This window comes from Pinus tabuliformis, chromosome 7 (genome assembly GCF_031772625.1).
Source record: "Pinus tabuliformis cultivar Carrire ecotype Pingquan chromosome 7, CPIR1, whole genome shotgun sequence".
Lineage (NCBI taxonomy): Eukaryota > Viridiplantae > Streptophyta > Pinopsida > Pinales > Pinaceae > Pinus > Pinus tabuliformis.
In genome coordinates, this window is record NC_142293.1 from 517,386,893 (window position 1) to 517,402,629 (window position 15,737).

Consider the following 15,737-nt stretch of genomic DNA (forward strand, 5'->3'; position numbering starts at 1 on the left):
AAAAGAGGCATCTCTGTTTAGCTAGGAATCTGTAGCTAACCTTAGCATAGAAAAATTAATAAAACTTGAGATAAATATAATGCCTCAAATAGACCTGTGTCATTCTGGTATCTGATGATTTGGTGTATTTAACTTGGAAAGATACACCTTCAAAACAAATAGTTGCAAATGCCATCAAATGTATCTGTAACATTACCTTCATGTGAGAACTTATTGATCTACACTGCCTGCACATGTTTCTAAATGTATTTTTTTCCACATCAATACCACATGAGACTATATGGACTACCTCCTGGTTACTCATGGGTTCACCATTCTCTTGATATCGTTTTGCACATCTTTAGATTAGTCATCCATTGGTGATTCACCAACATTCATTTTAACTAATTCCAGGAGCTTACTTCTCATTGAATCAAAAAAGTACAGTTTGGGCATAGTCTTGTACTATAAGCCTTGATCATTGTAAAAGAGGCATCTTTGTTTAGCTGGGAATTTTTTTTGTTTATTTAGTTGTCTAATACCAATGATTCTATTTGCAATTCTGAGACAATAGAGGAGAGTTATGTTCGCCTTCCCATTCCAACCCCCTCAAAGTGCTTACTATCACTAAGTTAATTGTGTGCACACATCAAATACCAATGACTTATAATTCTTGCCACGACTGCAATTAATAGACTATTGTTCTTCAACGTCACAAGCTGGTTGGAATTCACATCAAGTACAGGCTTTGAATTGCACATTTCAACAATCAATAAATTGTCTTTCTCCCAAAAATTGAACTAATTTACTTCCTCTGTAGCAGGTGACTGAACAACACGTCTAGAAATGGTCCTTGTCAAGGTCATTATCACCGATAGAGATATTTTGACAAAGGAAATTTGACACTGCACGCAATCTACAATCACAAACAAATAAGAGATGGATTAAAAATAAAATTCCTATTTCCCACAGCTAAAGTGATGATCAAAGATTTTAGTCGATATTTTCAATACAGCATAACAACACTAAACATTGATAAATCATAAACAAAAAGAGGCATGCCTTCATTGCAAGTTCTTGATCGATGTTGCAACGATATCTAGCAGCACCTTCTAGGGGACAGTTTGTTCCTTTATACAAAAGATTGATAGTACAAAGAGTTGAGAGCTGCATAAGAGCATCAGCCATAGGCCCCAAACCATTTTCATCAGCTGCAGATATATTTTCAGATTGTAGATTTTCCAATTCTTCATTTGCCACAGCTGTGATGCATTGGAAGATTGCAAGCAGCCTCTCCAGAGGGAAACTCCCTGGACCTTTAAGGAACTTTTCTTGCTCCTCATGTTCCTTTCTCTCTGTGGATTTTACACTCCTATTCACAAACCAACAAAAGAGAGTATACAATAATTACTCCCAAAGTGATGATTGGGATTGCATAATTATATGGAGGAAATGTTAACTTCTTGCTGCCATGAAATGGGAAAGAGGGCATAGTTTTCTATATGTGCAAATAGCTTGAATCATGAAGACAATATGTACGTTTAACCAGTGGTGTCAGCCTCGCTGCAACCATTTTTTGTAATAGAATTTTACCAGTTTCTGCTAGAAAAAACAGTGCTTTAAATCTCAATCATGCAATCGGTGCATTGAATATAGGTCTCAGCACAGATCCATCTGCTGAGGTTGTTGAGCACCCTGTGCTCTACAATCCGGATGCACGTGGAGGATCAATCAACAATTCCTTTGGATATCAGTGCATTGGAATTAAATGACGAATTGGGTGGACGGAATAAAGACCTCAGCGCAGTCCCATCTAAACCCTGATTTGATATGAGATTATTGGGTGCACTGATTATGGACCTTAACGCAAACCCATCTAAACCCCGCTTGGATATAAGTTACTGGATAAATTTAATATAGACGTTGGCACACACCCATCTAAACACTGATCTGATCAGAGGTTGCGAAACTAAATGATGCATACCTCAATTTCACATAAATGGCCGATGCAACTGTAGATGGGTCGTTGCTTTAGTCTAGAGATTATTGCTGCTACAATCACTCTTTTTACAAATGTAACACAACAAATATCTTCACCATTCCTCTACAGCTCTGCTTTCAGTAAGCCCTGTACTATGTTTTCTATATGTGCAAATAGCTTGAATCATGAAGACAATATGTACGTTTAACCAGTGGTGTCAGCCTCGCTGCAACCATTTTTTGTAATAGAATTTTACCAGTTTCTGCTAGAAAAAACAGTGCTTTAAATCTCAATCATGCAATCGGTGCATTGAATATAGGTCTCAGCACAGATCCATCTGCTGAGGTTGTTGAGCACCTTGTGCTCTACAATCCGGATGCACGTGGAGGATCAATCAACAATTCCTTTGGATATCAGTGCATTGGAATTAAATAAATGACGAATTGGGGGGACAGTTTGTTCCTTTATACAAAAAATTGATATTACAAAGAGTTGAGAGCTGCATAAGAGCATCAGCCATAGGCCCCAAACCATTTTCATCAGCTGCAGATATATTGTCAGATTGTAGATTTTCCAATTCTTAATCTGCCCCTGCTGTGATGCATTGGAAGATTGCAAGCAGCCTCTCCAGAGGGAAACTCCCTGGACCTTTAAGGAACTTTTCTTGCTCCTCATGTTCCTATCTCTCTGTGGATTTTACACTCCTATTCACAAACCAACAAAAGAGAGTATACAATAATTACTCCCAAAGTGATGATTGGGATTGCATAATTATATGGAGGAAACGTTAACTTCTTACTGCCATGAAATGGGAAAGAGGGCATAGTATTCAGATGAGCTGGAACTTCTAGATAAAAGAAATCAGATCCTTCCTTCTCTTGATATCGTTTTGCACACCTTTAGATTAGTCATCCATTGGTGATTCACCAACATTCATTTTAACTAATTCCAGGAGCTTACTTCTCATTGAATCGAAATGTACAGTTTGGGCATAGTCTTGTACTATAAGCCTTGATCATTGTAAAAGAGGCATCTCTGTTTAGCTGGGAATTTTTTTTTGTTTATTTAGTTGTCTAATACCAAATATTCAATAAGAACTTTTCTTATGAGCCTTATGAGCTCATCTTGAATCACCTTCTGTATCATCTGGGACCTCTTATACTCGTCCACTTCCTGAAGCCACAGGTCTGCGAATTGACAATCTTTCCAGGCCTCGAACCAAGGACCTCCCATTGTATAATGTATAGCTTTGGGAATTTTTTTTTGTTTATTTAGTTGTCTAATACCAAATATTCAATAAGAACTTTTCTTGCAAGGTGTGCTTCTAGTTAGTATAACTTGAATCCCCTGTTGTCAATTAATTTGTTGATTCATTGTGGTCAAAATTTTCTTGGGCAGAATTTGGCAAAAGAAATTGTAAGATCGAGGCAAGCTATTCAATGCCTTTATGAGAACAGGGCACACCTGAATTCAATATTCTACGCACCTTGGAGGAAGTGTTGGTAATTTTTTCTTTACTACTTGTTCTCGGATCATCTTGCATGCAGTTTAATCTCTGTTCTGTTATTGAATTTGGATGCTATGCGTAATTTGGAAAAGGCTTACAAGGTAACATTTCCCCAATTTTTTTTGAAATTGAGGAGCCATTTACCTGAGGCATTGTGGCTGTTTGTGTTCTTAGTGTCACTGCTAATCTAGATAGTATCATAAGGAGAATCCTCACTAGTGCATTGAACAGAGCTGTCTTGATTTGTTGACACGTCATATCGTCTTATCTCTATATAGTTATGCTCTTATGGTCTATACCATAATTATGTAGGTATTTTGCATGCAGACTTCGATTTAATAGGTTTGCTAAAAAAATTGATGGTTCCATGTGTGGCTAAAATACCATAAGCGATATTTCTAAAATGAAGAGAATATAGAAGTAAACAACTCCTTTATTTAGTCTTGAATTCGATCCTATTAAAATAGTAGATTAACATTCTATTTATATATATTCTCTTGATACTTTTAATGAACAAATCAATCTTTCTAAATCAATAAGTGTAAGGGATTTCTAATCTTGCCCAAATTAATCAGTTGCAAAGTTATATCGTTACTAACTCTAACGTGTAAACTTATCATTTTTACTTCATTTTGTCCCACTGACACAATTTCTATCATTACATTAAACTAAATTTTCTTTAATAATTTCTATCATTACATTAAACTAAATTTTCTTTACTTTAAGGAAAAATAAGTATAATAAACCATATTTTGTTTTGTTCATATTAATTTCCCACTAATTCTTCTCACCAACTTCTCAACCAAAATAATTTGAAAAATCATATTAAAAATAGTAGTGGTTTAATTACGCCGTAAGGCAAACTAGAAAATTATTAGAAGTAATGAATCTGATCAAATAAAAGACACCACCAATTTGATAACAAATCTACTCTGCCAAATTTGTGCAACATTAAATATAAATCTAGGCTTCAACTTGGTCTTCAAGGTCTTATTCAGATCTGCTTTAAGAAGGACTACAATGTCTGCTCCAAACTTTTGCTCCAATACTCTTCCAATCTGCACTAAAAGTGAGCCCCAGATTTTCTGCTCCAAATCTTTTCAAGTCTGCAACAAGGAATCTCCAAGTCTGCTTCAAGAGAGGCTACAATGTTGCTCCAAAAGTTAACCCAAGGTCTGCCCCAAAAGGTACTTCTTCTACTTCTGGTTCAAGATTTGTTCAATAGGCTTCAAGATTTCTCCAAAAAACTCTCCAAGATGCTGATTCAAGGCTTATTCAAAAAGCTTCAAATTCTGTTCAAGAGGTTGATACATAATGTCTTTAGAAGCTGCTCCAAAGCTCTTCAAGGGTTACTGAGAGTCATTCCAAGTACATCACTCGACATCACTGGTTTGAGATCATTGCACTGGTCAATGTTCTGATTTGGAGCTCAAAACATAGAACCTATTTGCACAATCGCATTGATTCCTCACAGTGTTCCACTATTCATCATTTATTCCATTGTACATACCGACACTTACTTCGGACTTGCATCAACTGAGCATGGCCAGTTTTCCTAATCAGCAGAGATCTAAGCCTTGCATATTACCCTTTGCAATCGACTTCTTAAACTGTTATATGTACCTTCGCTGACAACTTGAAGGAGGTCTGAAATTTTTATTCAAATAGGCTGAATAGAACTTCAGATGATGTGTCTGTGATTTCATCAGGTCCCATAAATAACCTGACAAAAGCGTGACAGTGTGTCCCTCAAAGAGGTATTCCAAATCATTTCCCAACATCAACATTGTTGATTGCATCAAATCCTTCTAGGTAACAATATTTTGATGCATTAATCACTCCAACAGGGCCTTGAACATGGTGGAGTCCAGAAAAAAAGCTTAGAATTCCGAAGCAACACACCTATGCCTTACAGCATATGTAGAAACCAATGATGCATAATTGATCAAATTCACAAATGGTGTTTCCAATAATTGTAAAGTTGCAATTGAGCCCTCGACTCTCCGAAGGGGTATCTTAGGAAAAACAATGGAACTCTATAGTATTGGATATATCTCAATGTCTAAACAATTAAGTTCTCACGGATAACTAAGGTAGCATGAGGCAAAGGAATGTTTAAAAAGAACAATCTTTTCTTTGTTAAATTCTTGAAATTGCTGTGACTCAAGCTTTGGACGACTCCCCCCAACTGTATTCTCTGTATCTGGGTGGAGTTTTCTCATTGACCAAATCAGGTACAGGTCCCACCATAACATAATACGGAGGATTTAAAAATAATGGGACAGGGAACCTTTCCTTCTTGTCATTCACCACCACCGTATGTTCTATACTTTCATATTTGTCTTTGCTCCAAACCTGCACAAGACAAAAAAAGGCTTGTTTCTATGAAAACTGTAGGGTGCTTAATATACAAGACAAGTTTAGCCTCTCTCTGTAAAGAGAAGAACAGAGGAAACAAAATTGGTACTTTACAGCAAAGTTTCCACAATACATACAGAGTCTATAACTTGTATGCAGTGCCGGGATCATAACCCTCGTCTTTTTCAGGTTCATGCTATCATGGTTTGTTCTCAGAAAGTTGTGAGGATGTTGAGAAACAATTTTATTTTAAATTGTCGTCATTCTAAGATCTGCTGTGTAAATCAATGTTGGTAAATTATCCTCATCTAAATAGCAGGGATCCCAGCTGGTCCTATTGTTTATTTTATATTGTTGTTGAGAAATTCGTGTTGATTTATATGTGTAGTGGCAATGTCTATCCGCTTGTTATTGCTGCACATCCATCAGAACCTAATCAGTTTGCCATTGGGTTGATGACCCTTTAGTGAATGGTTTATGTTGATTTGAAAGGTAGAGAGTGATGGTGATTACACACACTAATATCACTGAACCTAATGAGATGCAAACAATAGCTGTTGTTCACACAGAAGCTGTCCATTTACACAATCAATAGATAACACTATGAATATAATCTAAAGGATATTTAATACAAATCTATGGAATCTGATTTGTAATATCTAGTTCTGTTATCACCTTTTGGTTGTCTGGCAGATATCCCACAAAGTCATCCAATCCAATAGCCACAGAGACCTGGATTTCCAACAAAACTGAGGCAAAAATCGTTCCCATCAGATAAAATGTACAGACTTGAGAATATCAAGAAGAAAACTGAATTTGATCTAGAAATAAAATGTGTTCATTATATCTATACCTTTCTGGGGTAAACCTTGTAAAGTTCTGTGTGACAGGAATATTCCCAGACAAATTGTTGTGGCAGAGGTTTCTGTAAAACAAATTGATCGTTTCCAGTATGAATAAGTACGAGTTGATATACGAGGATTGTTTCCTCTATAATTTCACGATGAAATGAACAAAAAATAGCACCAATTCAGGCAAATTCTTATAGAGTAGTAAGGCTAAAGCAGTTGTTCAATTGCCATGGCATCTCCTCTGATAAACTGTTGTTATTCAGTATCCTGTATATTATCCACTTACAGAGTTATTTTCAGAATAATTGTGAGGGTATTAATAAATTGTAATTTAGGGACAATAAAGAATGTAGTAAATGATATTTATAGACAATATCCACACTAAAGAATAGTTAGACAGAAAATGAGATGCTAATATATATGTCACATAAAATGTGTAACAAAAATGAAGGTGGCATTGTTTATTTTGGGAAATGCTAATGTATTTACAAGCGTTCCAAGTATTTTTGTTCCAAGCAACCTTTAAGGAAAATCAAAGAGAAAGATGTAAAGATGGGATTATACAATGTCATACAAACCAAGCCATTTGTAGATAAATTGTAGAAGAGAAGATCTATGGTTTATATGTTAAGCTAAATGTGCAACTCTGAGTAGAAGCTATGGGTTCATACTATCACCTAAATGTACTATTATGGGTATTATTCTTCTCTTGAAATTGATGTAATTATTTTATCTCTATTTAATAATCCTCGTTGTTGTTCAGCTATGGAAATCTCTTTTGAAAAAGGGTTCAATAAGATGCTAGTGTTGTTCATGGGGCAACTTGGACTGTCAGAACTTAGACCTATGACAGCATGGAGAGGAAGAAATACTCAGAGAAAATGCAGGGTTAGATAGCCTAAAAAAATCTCTTCCTATACAGAATCCAGATTGCTGTGGAGACTTGAGGAAGGGATGGAATAACATCAAGAGAAAACTATCAAGATTCAAAACTAGTTTAGATAGACGAAGAAGGACAATAGTTTTGGTGCTGTATCTCAGGGTACAGCAACCAGAATTACAGGAATTAACAACAGATGTGTCTGAGCAAGTTGAATTCTGCTATGTGATGAACTAGGATTTGGTGCCTATTATATTGATGAAATTTTTGTATTGAGGGTTACTTTTATTTCAGATCTTCTTTTTCCAGGTTTTTTATTAGGCAAAATGTTTGTTCTTTTAAAGTAGAAATATCATTATACTAAGAGGAATTTAGTCTTAGAAGAATTGTTTAGAATTTAGCTTCAATAACAAAGTTCGAAGTCATTAGAATAGAGCTCATCACATCACTTAAAATAATTGAACTTGGATGAGTCCTTTGCATGTTGTTGGTTATAAGAGCCCTATGCACATTGATGATGTACCCCAAGTTGCAGATGTGGAGAGGGCAGGTCGGATATACCATAAATTCAGAGATCAGCCAGAGGCCAAATGTCATACTGGTCATTAGCAAAAGGCTTATTCCTATCCCTCTTTGGAAGGAAGTCCTTTTGACTGCATCCTTAGTAGCACTGGAAACTTGTGGATCATATGTAGGTCCATATTTTATAAGTGCCTTTATTCTGTTTCTAGATGGAAAGAAAAAATTTGAAAGTCAAGGCTATGTGCTAGTTTGCGAATTTCTTGTGGCATAGGGTCTTCATCAATCTCAAATTTTAATTTTAGAAGTATCCATTTACTAACAAAGTTCCATTCAGTAAACTCAAGGCTAACACTCACACTCAGATATATTCTTTTCTTAGGAGACCAAGAAGATCAACTTCTTTTATTTCTTCACTTCTTATGTTAAATCTATTGTTTGCTGCAACTTTGTGATTGATATCAAGCAGGGGACAAATCTTGTGAGGTGTGTTTGCACTGAATGCTGGCTGATGTACTGCTTTCCATCATTTTTTATGTTTCTTGGGTTGAACCTCCAGTAACGATTCTTGTTATATTTCTCTCTAGTACAATTTCTAAATTTAATGATATCATATTGTACTAAATTTAACGATATCATGTTTGTGACTAAAGAACATCAGCAAGGTTGCTAGTGCTCAGAAACAGGCTTTGCTTTTATCTTTAATGAGTCAATATTTTCTTGGGCAGAATTTGGCAAAAGAAATTGTAAGATCGAGGCAAGCTATTCAGTGCCTTTATGAGAACAGGGCACAGCTGAATTCGATATCTACGCACCTTGGAGAAAGTGGTGGTAATTTTTTCTTTACTACTTGTTCTCGGATCATCTTGCATGTAGTTTAATCTCTGTTCTGTTATTGAATTTCTCCCTACCTTTATCTGACAATATCCATTTTTTACTATATGTCAAGCAGTTGCAAACTAATTTGTAGTTGCTGTTCAACTTTCAGCGTTGAAGGACATTTCTGGACGTTCTCTGTATTGCTTCAACTCCGGTAACAACCTTAATCTCCTTTCCGAGTTTTTGCTTCATTTCTATTTCATCCATGGACCATGATAGAAAATCCTCTTCCATCAATTGTACATTAGCCACTCAGCAACTATAGAGTCTTACTTGAAAGCAGAAAGTGTTTTTCATATATTTAACATTATGTATATTATAGAAGTAAAAGATGAGTCTTTTATCATATTGTTCAAGTTCCTTTGGAGACAATGCTTAATAGTAAGTGGGTATTATGGTAAACATTTTTATTTGCTGGGGCACCCACATTTGCCTAGGATTTTATAACATAAGAAAACCTTTAAATCCCTGCAAAACCTTCCTCGTGAGGATTAGATTGTGTGGATTATGTTGGGTTTTCTTCCCGCAAAGACTATTAATTTGCATAGCACTGTGCAGCTTATGTTGGTTACTCACACAACAATGTTAAATACAGATACTTTGCCTTGGCCTACTCTGTTTTGTCACTGGGCAATCCAACTTTCAGCATTGAGGGACATTTTTGGGCATTTTCTGTATTGCTTCATCTCCGGTAACAACCTTAATCTCCTTTCCGAGTTTTTGCTTCATTTCTATTTCATCCATGGGCCATGATACAAAATCCTCTTCCATCAATTGTACATTAGCCACTGAGCAACTAAAGAGTCTTATAAATTTCATTCAAAATTATTTCCCGATTGAAATGATTCAGTTATATATATGCTTTCTTGATAATTTAAACTTTATTCCTTTGTGTTAAACTAATGCAAAGTGGTGCCATCGTGGCTGTCTTGTTTTTAGTGAACAGACTCTAGAAAATCTTAGATACAAACTTCAATAGCTTTGCTTATGTCTGTCGGAATTCTGGACTAGTCATATCCCTGTATTGATATTATATTCCACTTGGCATTTTTTTTGTCATCCACACATTAAGAAAGCGGAAAACAAATACATGCATGTACATTTACATTTAGAATGCATGCGGAAATTGATTTAGGACTTTGCGTGTGCTCTCTGCTCTATGTTGAAACAATTTCGCTTCTCTTTCCTTAGTAGCTAGGATTTTCACTACAAAAAAGAAAGTAAACGATTGTTTATCATCTTAGGTTGCATATTTAGGAATTGTATATGTACATCACGCGATCAACCTTAAAGGCAAACTTCTTAAGAAAGATCAACTGTAAAATACATTTCAATAAACATAAAAATGCTTTGGAACCTAATGCACACCATTTAGAAGTCTAGGCTAGAGACGTGTTCCGGCGTCGTAAAGCCTGGTAACTATCACTTTCATCGTAGGTTGGGTGATTCCTCCTCTTTGAAATGACAAGTGCCAGTACGGACTTGTGCTCCCACGTACCGTCGAGTATATATTTGGAGACCACAGTAGGCTATATCCTTTATCCTTAGGAAGCCATGTCTGCCGCCCTATCGATCGCAATGCACTGAACACAGCATTCTGGAAGATTGACTGCCGTACCATAAAAAGTATTCTGCAGTTGTGCGATTGGTTTGGTAATCCCCCTGTCTAGATATCCAGAGTAGTCACTTTTGTTCCTTTTCAGACTCCTTAAAAGAAAAGGACCATCTGAGCACTTGTCACTTCAGGCTCGTTAAAAATCGAAGGCGACTAGAGTCATCTTTAGCTTTTTCTCGACTCTTAAAAATTGAAAAAGCAAATTGTGTCAAAGTGTCATAAAATTTATTTAAATCGAAATAACCTCACTGTTCCCTCGTTGGTCTTAGGGTGAGAAAATGGAGTCCACCAATCAAGGATTTCCCCTTCGAGGAATCCTGCTCCCTTTTCCTCTAGGGGAGATGTTGGTGCACCTCATATGGCTACATTGTCCCTTCCAGGGCTTGCAATTGGCCTGCCAATATGCTTTTTCTCGACCTTTGCCGTTCAAAACACCGTGATTATTGAACAATCAACTCAGCAACCAGATGATACTAGAGTTACCGAAATCGAAGGCGACTAGAATCTTCTTTAGCTTTTTCTTGGCTCTTAAAATTTGAAAAAGCAAGTTGTGTCAAAGTGTCATACAATTTATTCAAATCGGAATAACATCACTGCTCCCTCGTTGGTCTCAGTTTGACAAAATGGAGTCCACCAATCGAGGATTCACCCTTGGGGGAATCCTACTCCCTTTTCCTCTAGGGGAGATGTTGGTGTACCTCATATGGCTACATTGTCCCTTCCAGGGCTTGCACTTCGCCTGCTGGTATGGCTTTTCTCGACCTCTGTCATTCAAAACACCATGATTCTTGGGCAATCAAATCAGCAACCAGATGATACTAGAGTTACCCCCAAACCTTCTATTTCGTTTGTTTCTCCCTCTCCTTCCTCTGCGCTTCGTGGAAGTATGCTTAAAAAAAAATGAATGTATAAAAGTTGTTGTAATAAATATCTTTCTTCATTATGTTTACAAGCTTAGATGCCCACTCATTTAGAAAAAAACTGAACATGCTTCTTTCAACATTTTTGTGTTTTGTTTTGTACCAGAAAATGACATCAAACCTCACTGAAAATGCAATTTCCTCAATGTTATCTGGATCAACTCATATTCAACCATACCTACAAATTGCTGAACTTGAGCCAATACAATCAATGCAAAATTCAACTCCACGATATCGTACTGCAATTTCAGACGGAACACATAAGAAACACATCATGCTTCCAAAAGATTTCAATGATCTCGTAGCAACAGGCTTGCTACAAAAGGGTTCTATTATAAATGTTAAAAGTTGGACTACCTCAGCTATTGGTCCTTCAACGTAAGTTTGTTATAAATTTCTTATTTCAAATTTAACATTTTTTATTTATAACACAACCGCTTCTAACAGTTATTCCTTTGACTCTCATTTGTCGTGTAGGTCTATAAAGCTAATAGACTTTGAAATATCTACTTCATTTGCACCCTTAATTGGCAATCCAAAAACTATGAGTATCCCCATCACATCTGATGAAAACTCTCCATCCTCATCGGATCCACATCCTCCATCAAAAAGGCACTGCCCTCTTCCAACTACTCCAACCGCGTCCGTTCAACCAGTTCAAATTCCCATCAAATCGTTAAACCCTTACCACTCAAATTAGTGCATAAAAGGATACGTCCAAAGGAAAACAACTCTTCGACAGTTTCAAAATCAATACGGACCCGGTAAAGTGTTTGGTTTTGACCTGTTCGATACAGAGGGTGGAGAAATACATATTACATGTTTCAACAATGTCGCAGATTATTTTTTCGACAAAATCCAAAATGGAAATGTCTACATTGTCTCTAAAGGGAATGTAAAAATGGCTAATAAGCAATACAACCACTTGAACAATGACTGGGAAATTTTGTTGAATGCAACATCTACCATAGAACATGTTGCCAACAAAAAAAAACATAATCCAACAGTGTGATTCAATATAAAATCAATTGATGATATCAGAACAACAAACGTCAGCTCCATTGTTGATATTCTTGGTGTTGTCACAGACATTTCAAGTGTATGCACTATACGTAGAAAAGATGGCTCTGAAGTCAATAAACAAACAGTACAGCTTCGAGACATGTCAGGGTATAGCATAGATGCAATCTTTTGGGGAGATAATTTTAATGCCGTGTCACAGGAAATCTCCTCCCTATGTGCTACAGGAAATAACCCCATCATTGCAATCAAATCTGCACGTGTTGGAGAATTTAATGGAAAAAATATCGGCACTACAACGAGATCCATTGTTCTTGTAGATCCTGACATTGAAGAGGCCCATGCGCTAAAGTCGTGGTTTAAAAAAGAAGGCTCGACTGCAGCTTCTACATCTTTGACAACAAGATCTCCTTTTGGCCACCAACAAAAAAAAATAACAATTGCTGACATTTACAGTATGGATTCCTTAGAGAAACCAACATTTTTCCAATTAAAGGGCACAATAACAAAAATTGGTATGGATAGTTTTTACTACATTTCTTGCCTGTCGATTGTTGGTGGGAAAAAATGCATGAAAAAACTTATTCCACAAAATACAGGGATGTGGTTCTGTCCAAAATGCAACGCTGAAGTAAGCGACTGTGATTACAGATACTTATTGAAAATTGACATACAAGATCACACTGGTGAATTGGCTTCAACTGTTGCTTTCGAAGACGCGGGCTCTACAATTCTTGGAAATAATGCCAAAGACTTCTATCTATTATCTTCAGATCCAGAACTAATCAAGGAAATTGTCTCTAGAGCTCTATGGACAGATCATATCTTCACACTATCGGTGAAGACAGAAACTTTTAAAGAAGTCCCACGATTGAAATGCGTTATCATAAAAGAAGAAAAACTGCATTTCACGACAGAATGCAACAACATCCTTCGAGAAATTCAGAGCATCTCAACATTGTAGATAAATATTGCAGAGTGTATTCCTTGCTTTTTGGCAATTCCTATTGTCCAATTTTATAAATACAACTTTACAAGATATATTGTTGCATGTCTTCTTATGAAATTTTCTTATATACCATTGAAATAAATATTCGTTCTCCATTGTATCTAGCATTATGTTAGTAGACAAAATCACATTTTTTTTTTCCTTTTATCAGCTTTACACATGAAACTACCTACATGTATGCAGAAAAAATACTAATACGTTCTTTCAAAAACATTTCTCAAATAAAAAAATTCACATGGCACTGTTCAGAACTTAGATTTTTTTCCCCTTCTTTCGCTTTCGCTTGCATTTTTTACCCTTCTTTCGCTTTCATACAATAACATGGTTGTTGTCTCCAAATAACATTCTTCTTTTCCCCTCCCTTGCTTATAGGTACCATAAATTTTGCGAATGGCTTCTTCTTCTAATAATGAACGTGCTCGAAGATACTATGCAACAAATAAAGAACGAATAAATGCACGGCGCCGTGAGCTTTACCAAGCAAAAAAAAACATCATAGAATGTCAAAAACACAAAAAACAAAAGGGTGACCAACCTTCCTCGTCTGAAATGGCCCACCCTGAAAACAATCCTCCCTTGCAATTATCAGACTCTTTATCTTCTCAGCAAACCTCTCAAACAAATACATCCATGCCTCATTGCCCTAACCCCTCCTTCGCACATGCTTTCAGCAACGTTTATACTGATCAAGCACATCGAGATTTCCGTTCAAAGCTTGATAAACTTCCACCTAAATGCCCATGCTCCATTTGTCTTGAATCATATCCTGGAATACATATCCGCAATTCCAACCACATGTATTGCTGCTCCAGATGCGTCTCTGAAACAAAGGGTCATCGCTTCTCATTATCAAACAACATGGACCCTGGCCCTCAACCAGCTACCCTTACGTCTCTTTCACAAATAGAAGAAATGCTCATTGCTAGGGTTAACCCTATACTGCAGGTAACACATGCACGTGGTGGCCAGTATAAATACAGTGGCCACACAATTTGTTTTCCTCAAGACATTACAAAAACTGCAAACATGTTGCTACGACGTGTTGAGCACTTGGACATCCTAATTGTCACGCGTCATAGTAATGACCATAAGGCTTATGATTTCATTGTCAGTAGACATCGCGTTCTTGCTGCATTGGAATACAAATTGGCTAATGACCCATACTATAAGAATGTTCGTATTGATTCCAATGCACTGGCATCCTTACCAGCAATCCCCACCGATGTCTCCTCCTCCCTTCACCATTCCAATACTACAGAAACCACTGTCCGCCTTCCACTTGAACCACCCCATGAGCTCACCGAAGATTTCACAGACCCATCCGCTGGCCAAACATCATCGTTCGTACCCATCATACCCAATACAAATACAGAAATCCAAGAAATCCGCCATTATTTGCATGCTTACAACCACCAATCTGATACTACAATTGAGTGGCCAACAATTGGTTTATCGCCAGTCAATGAATACAACACAAAAGGTCTACTCTCTATGGCTTTCCCCGCCCTTTTCCCGACAGGCGCTGCAATGCCAAATCAGCCAAGAATGAAAGCAGTGCAGTTACATGAATATGCACTTCATCTCATACGTTACTACGATAACAGATTTGGAAGCCACCCTCGCTTTCATTATTACATATATAATCTCATGATGTGGCATAGCAGTCAAGCAACAACGTCGATTTTTGTGAAAAAAACATCACAGATAACTTTCCAATATCTATTCAAGATCTGAACATTCGATTAGAACAATTTCCAGATGAGCAATTGGCAGAGCAAGTCATGCGATTTGGTAGCTCTTTACGTGGAACAAGGTCATTTTGGCACAAAGCTAAAAATGAACTAATGGACATGATATCTCAACTCGGTTGCCCGACGTTCTTCTTCACATTAAGTGCAGCTGATACAAAATGGCCTGATCTTCATGCAGTCATGCCCGGATGTCTTCCTACTGATATTGGAAAACAACAAAAGTGGAGAAATGATAACATTATCTCTAACCCACATTTAACATCACTATATATGCACCATAGATTCACAACATTTCGTGAGATTATCTTAGAGAAACACTTGAATACAAAAGATTACTGGTACAGGTACGCATTCTACCGCATTTTTTTTCCTCCAAGAACTCTAAACAACATTCCTCACCTATTGCAAAATTATCTTACAAAAACGCATACTTGTTAGGTATGAATGGCAACATAGGGGATTTGCGCA

The 15,737-nt window shown here is 36.8% G+C and overlaps 1 protein-coding gene and 1 long non-coding RNA gene across 2 annotated transcripts; one reads left to right on the forward strand and one right to left on the reverse strand.

Annotated features, from left to right (window-relative positions):
* Positions 1-4,245: 4,245 nt before the first annotated feature.
* On the reverse strand, positions 4,246-6,904 carry LOC149248338 (uncharacterized). Its single transcript, XR_016265719.1, has 3 exons — positions 6,679-6,904; positions 6,501-6,574; positions 4,246-4,759 (listed from the first exon to the last, which is right to left on the reverse strand). It is a non-coding gene; the product is annotated as an uncharacterized LOC149248338 (long non-coding RNA).
* Positions 6,905-8,732: 1,828 nt separating this feature from the next.
* On the forward strand, positions 8,733-9,707 carry LOC149248339 (uncharacterized). The gene is made up of 3 exons (XM_089449166.1): positions 8,733-8,906; positions 9,064-9,108; positions 9,550-9,707. Exons 1-3 carry the CDS (start codon positions 8,780-8,782, stop codon positions 9,705-9,707), a joined length of 330 nt encoding a protein of 109 aa, XP_089305292.1. The 5' UTR covers positions 8,733-8,779.
* Positions 9,708-15,737: the final 6,030 nt, after the last annotated feature.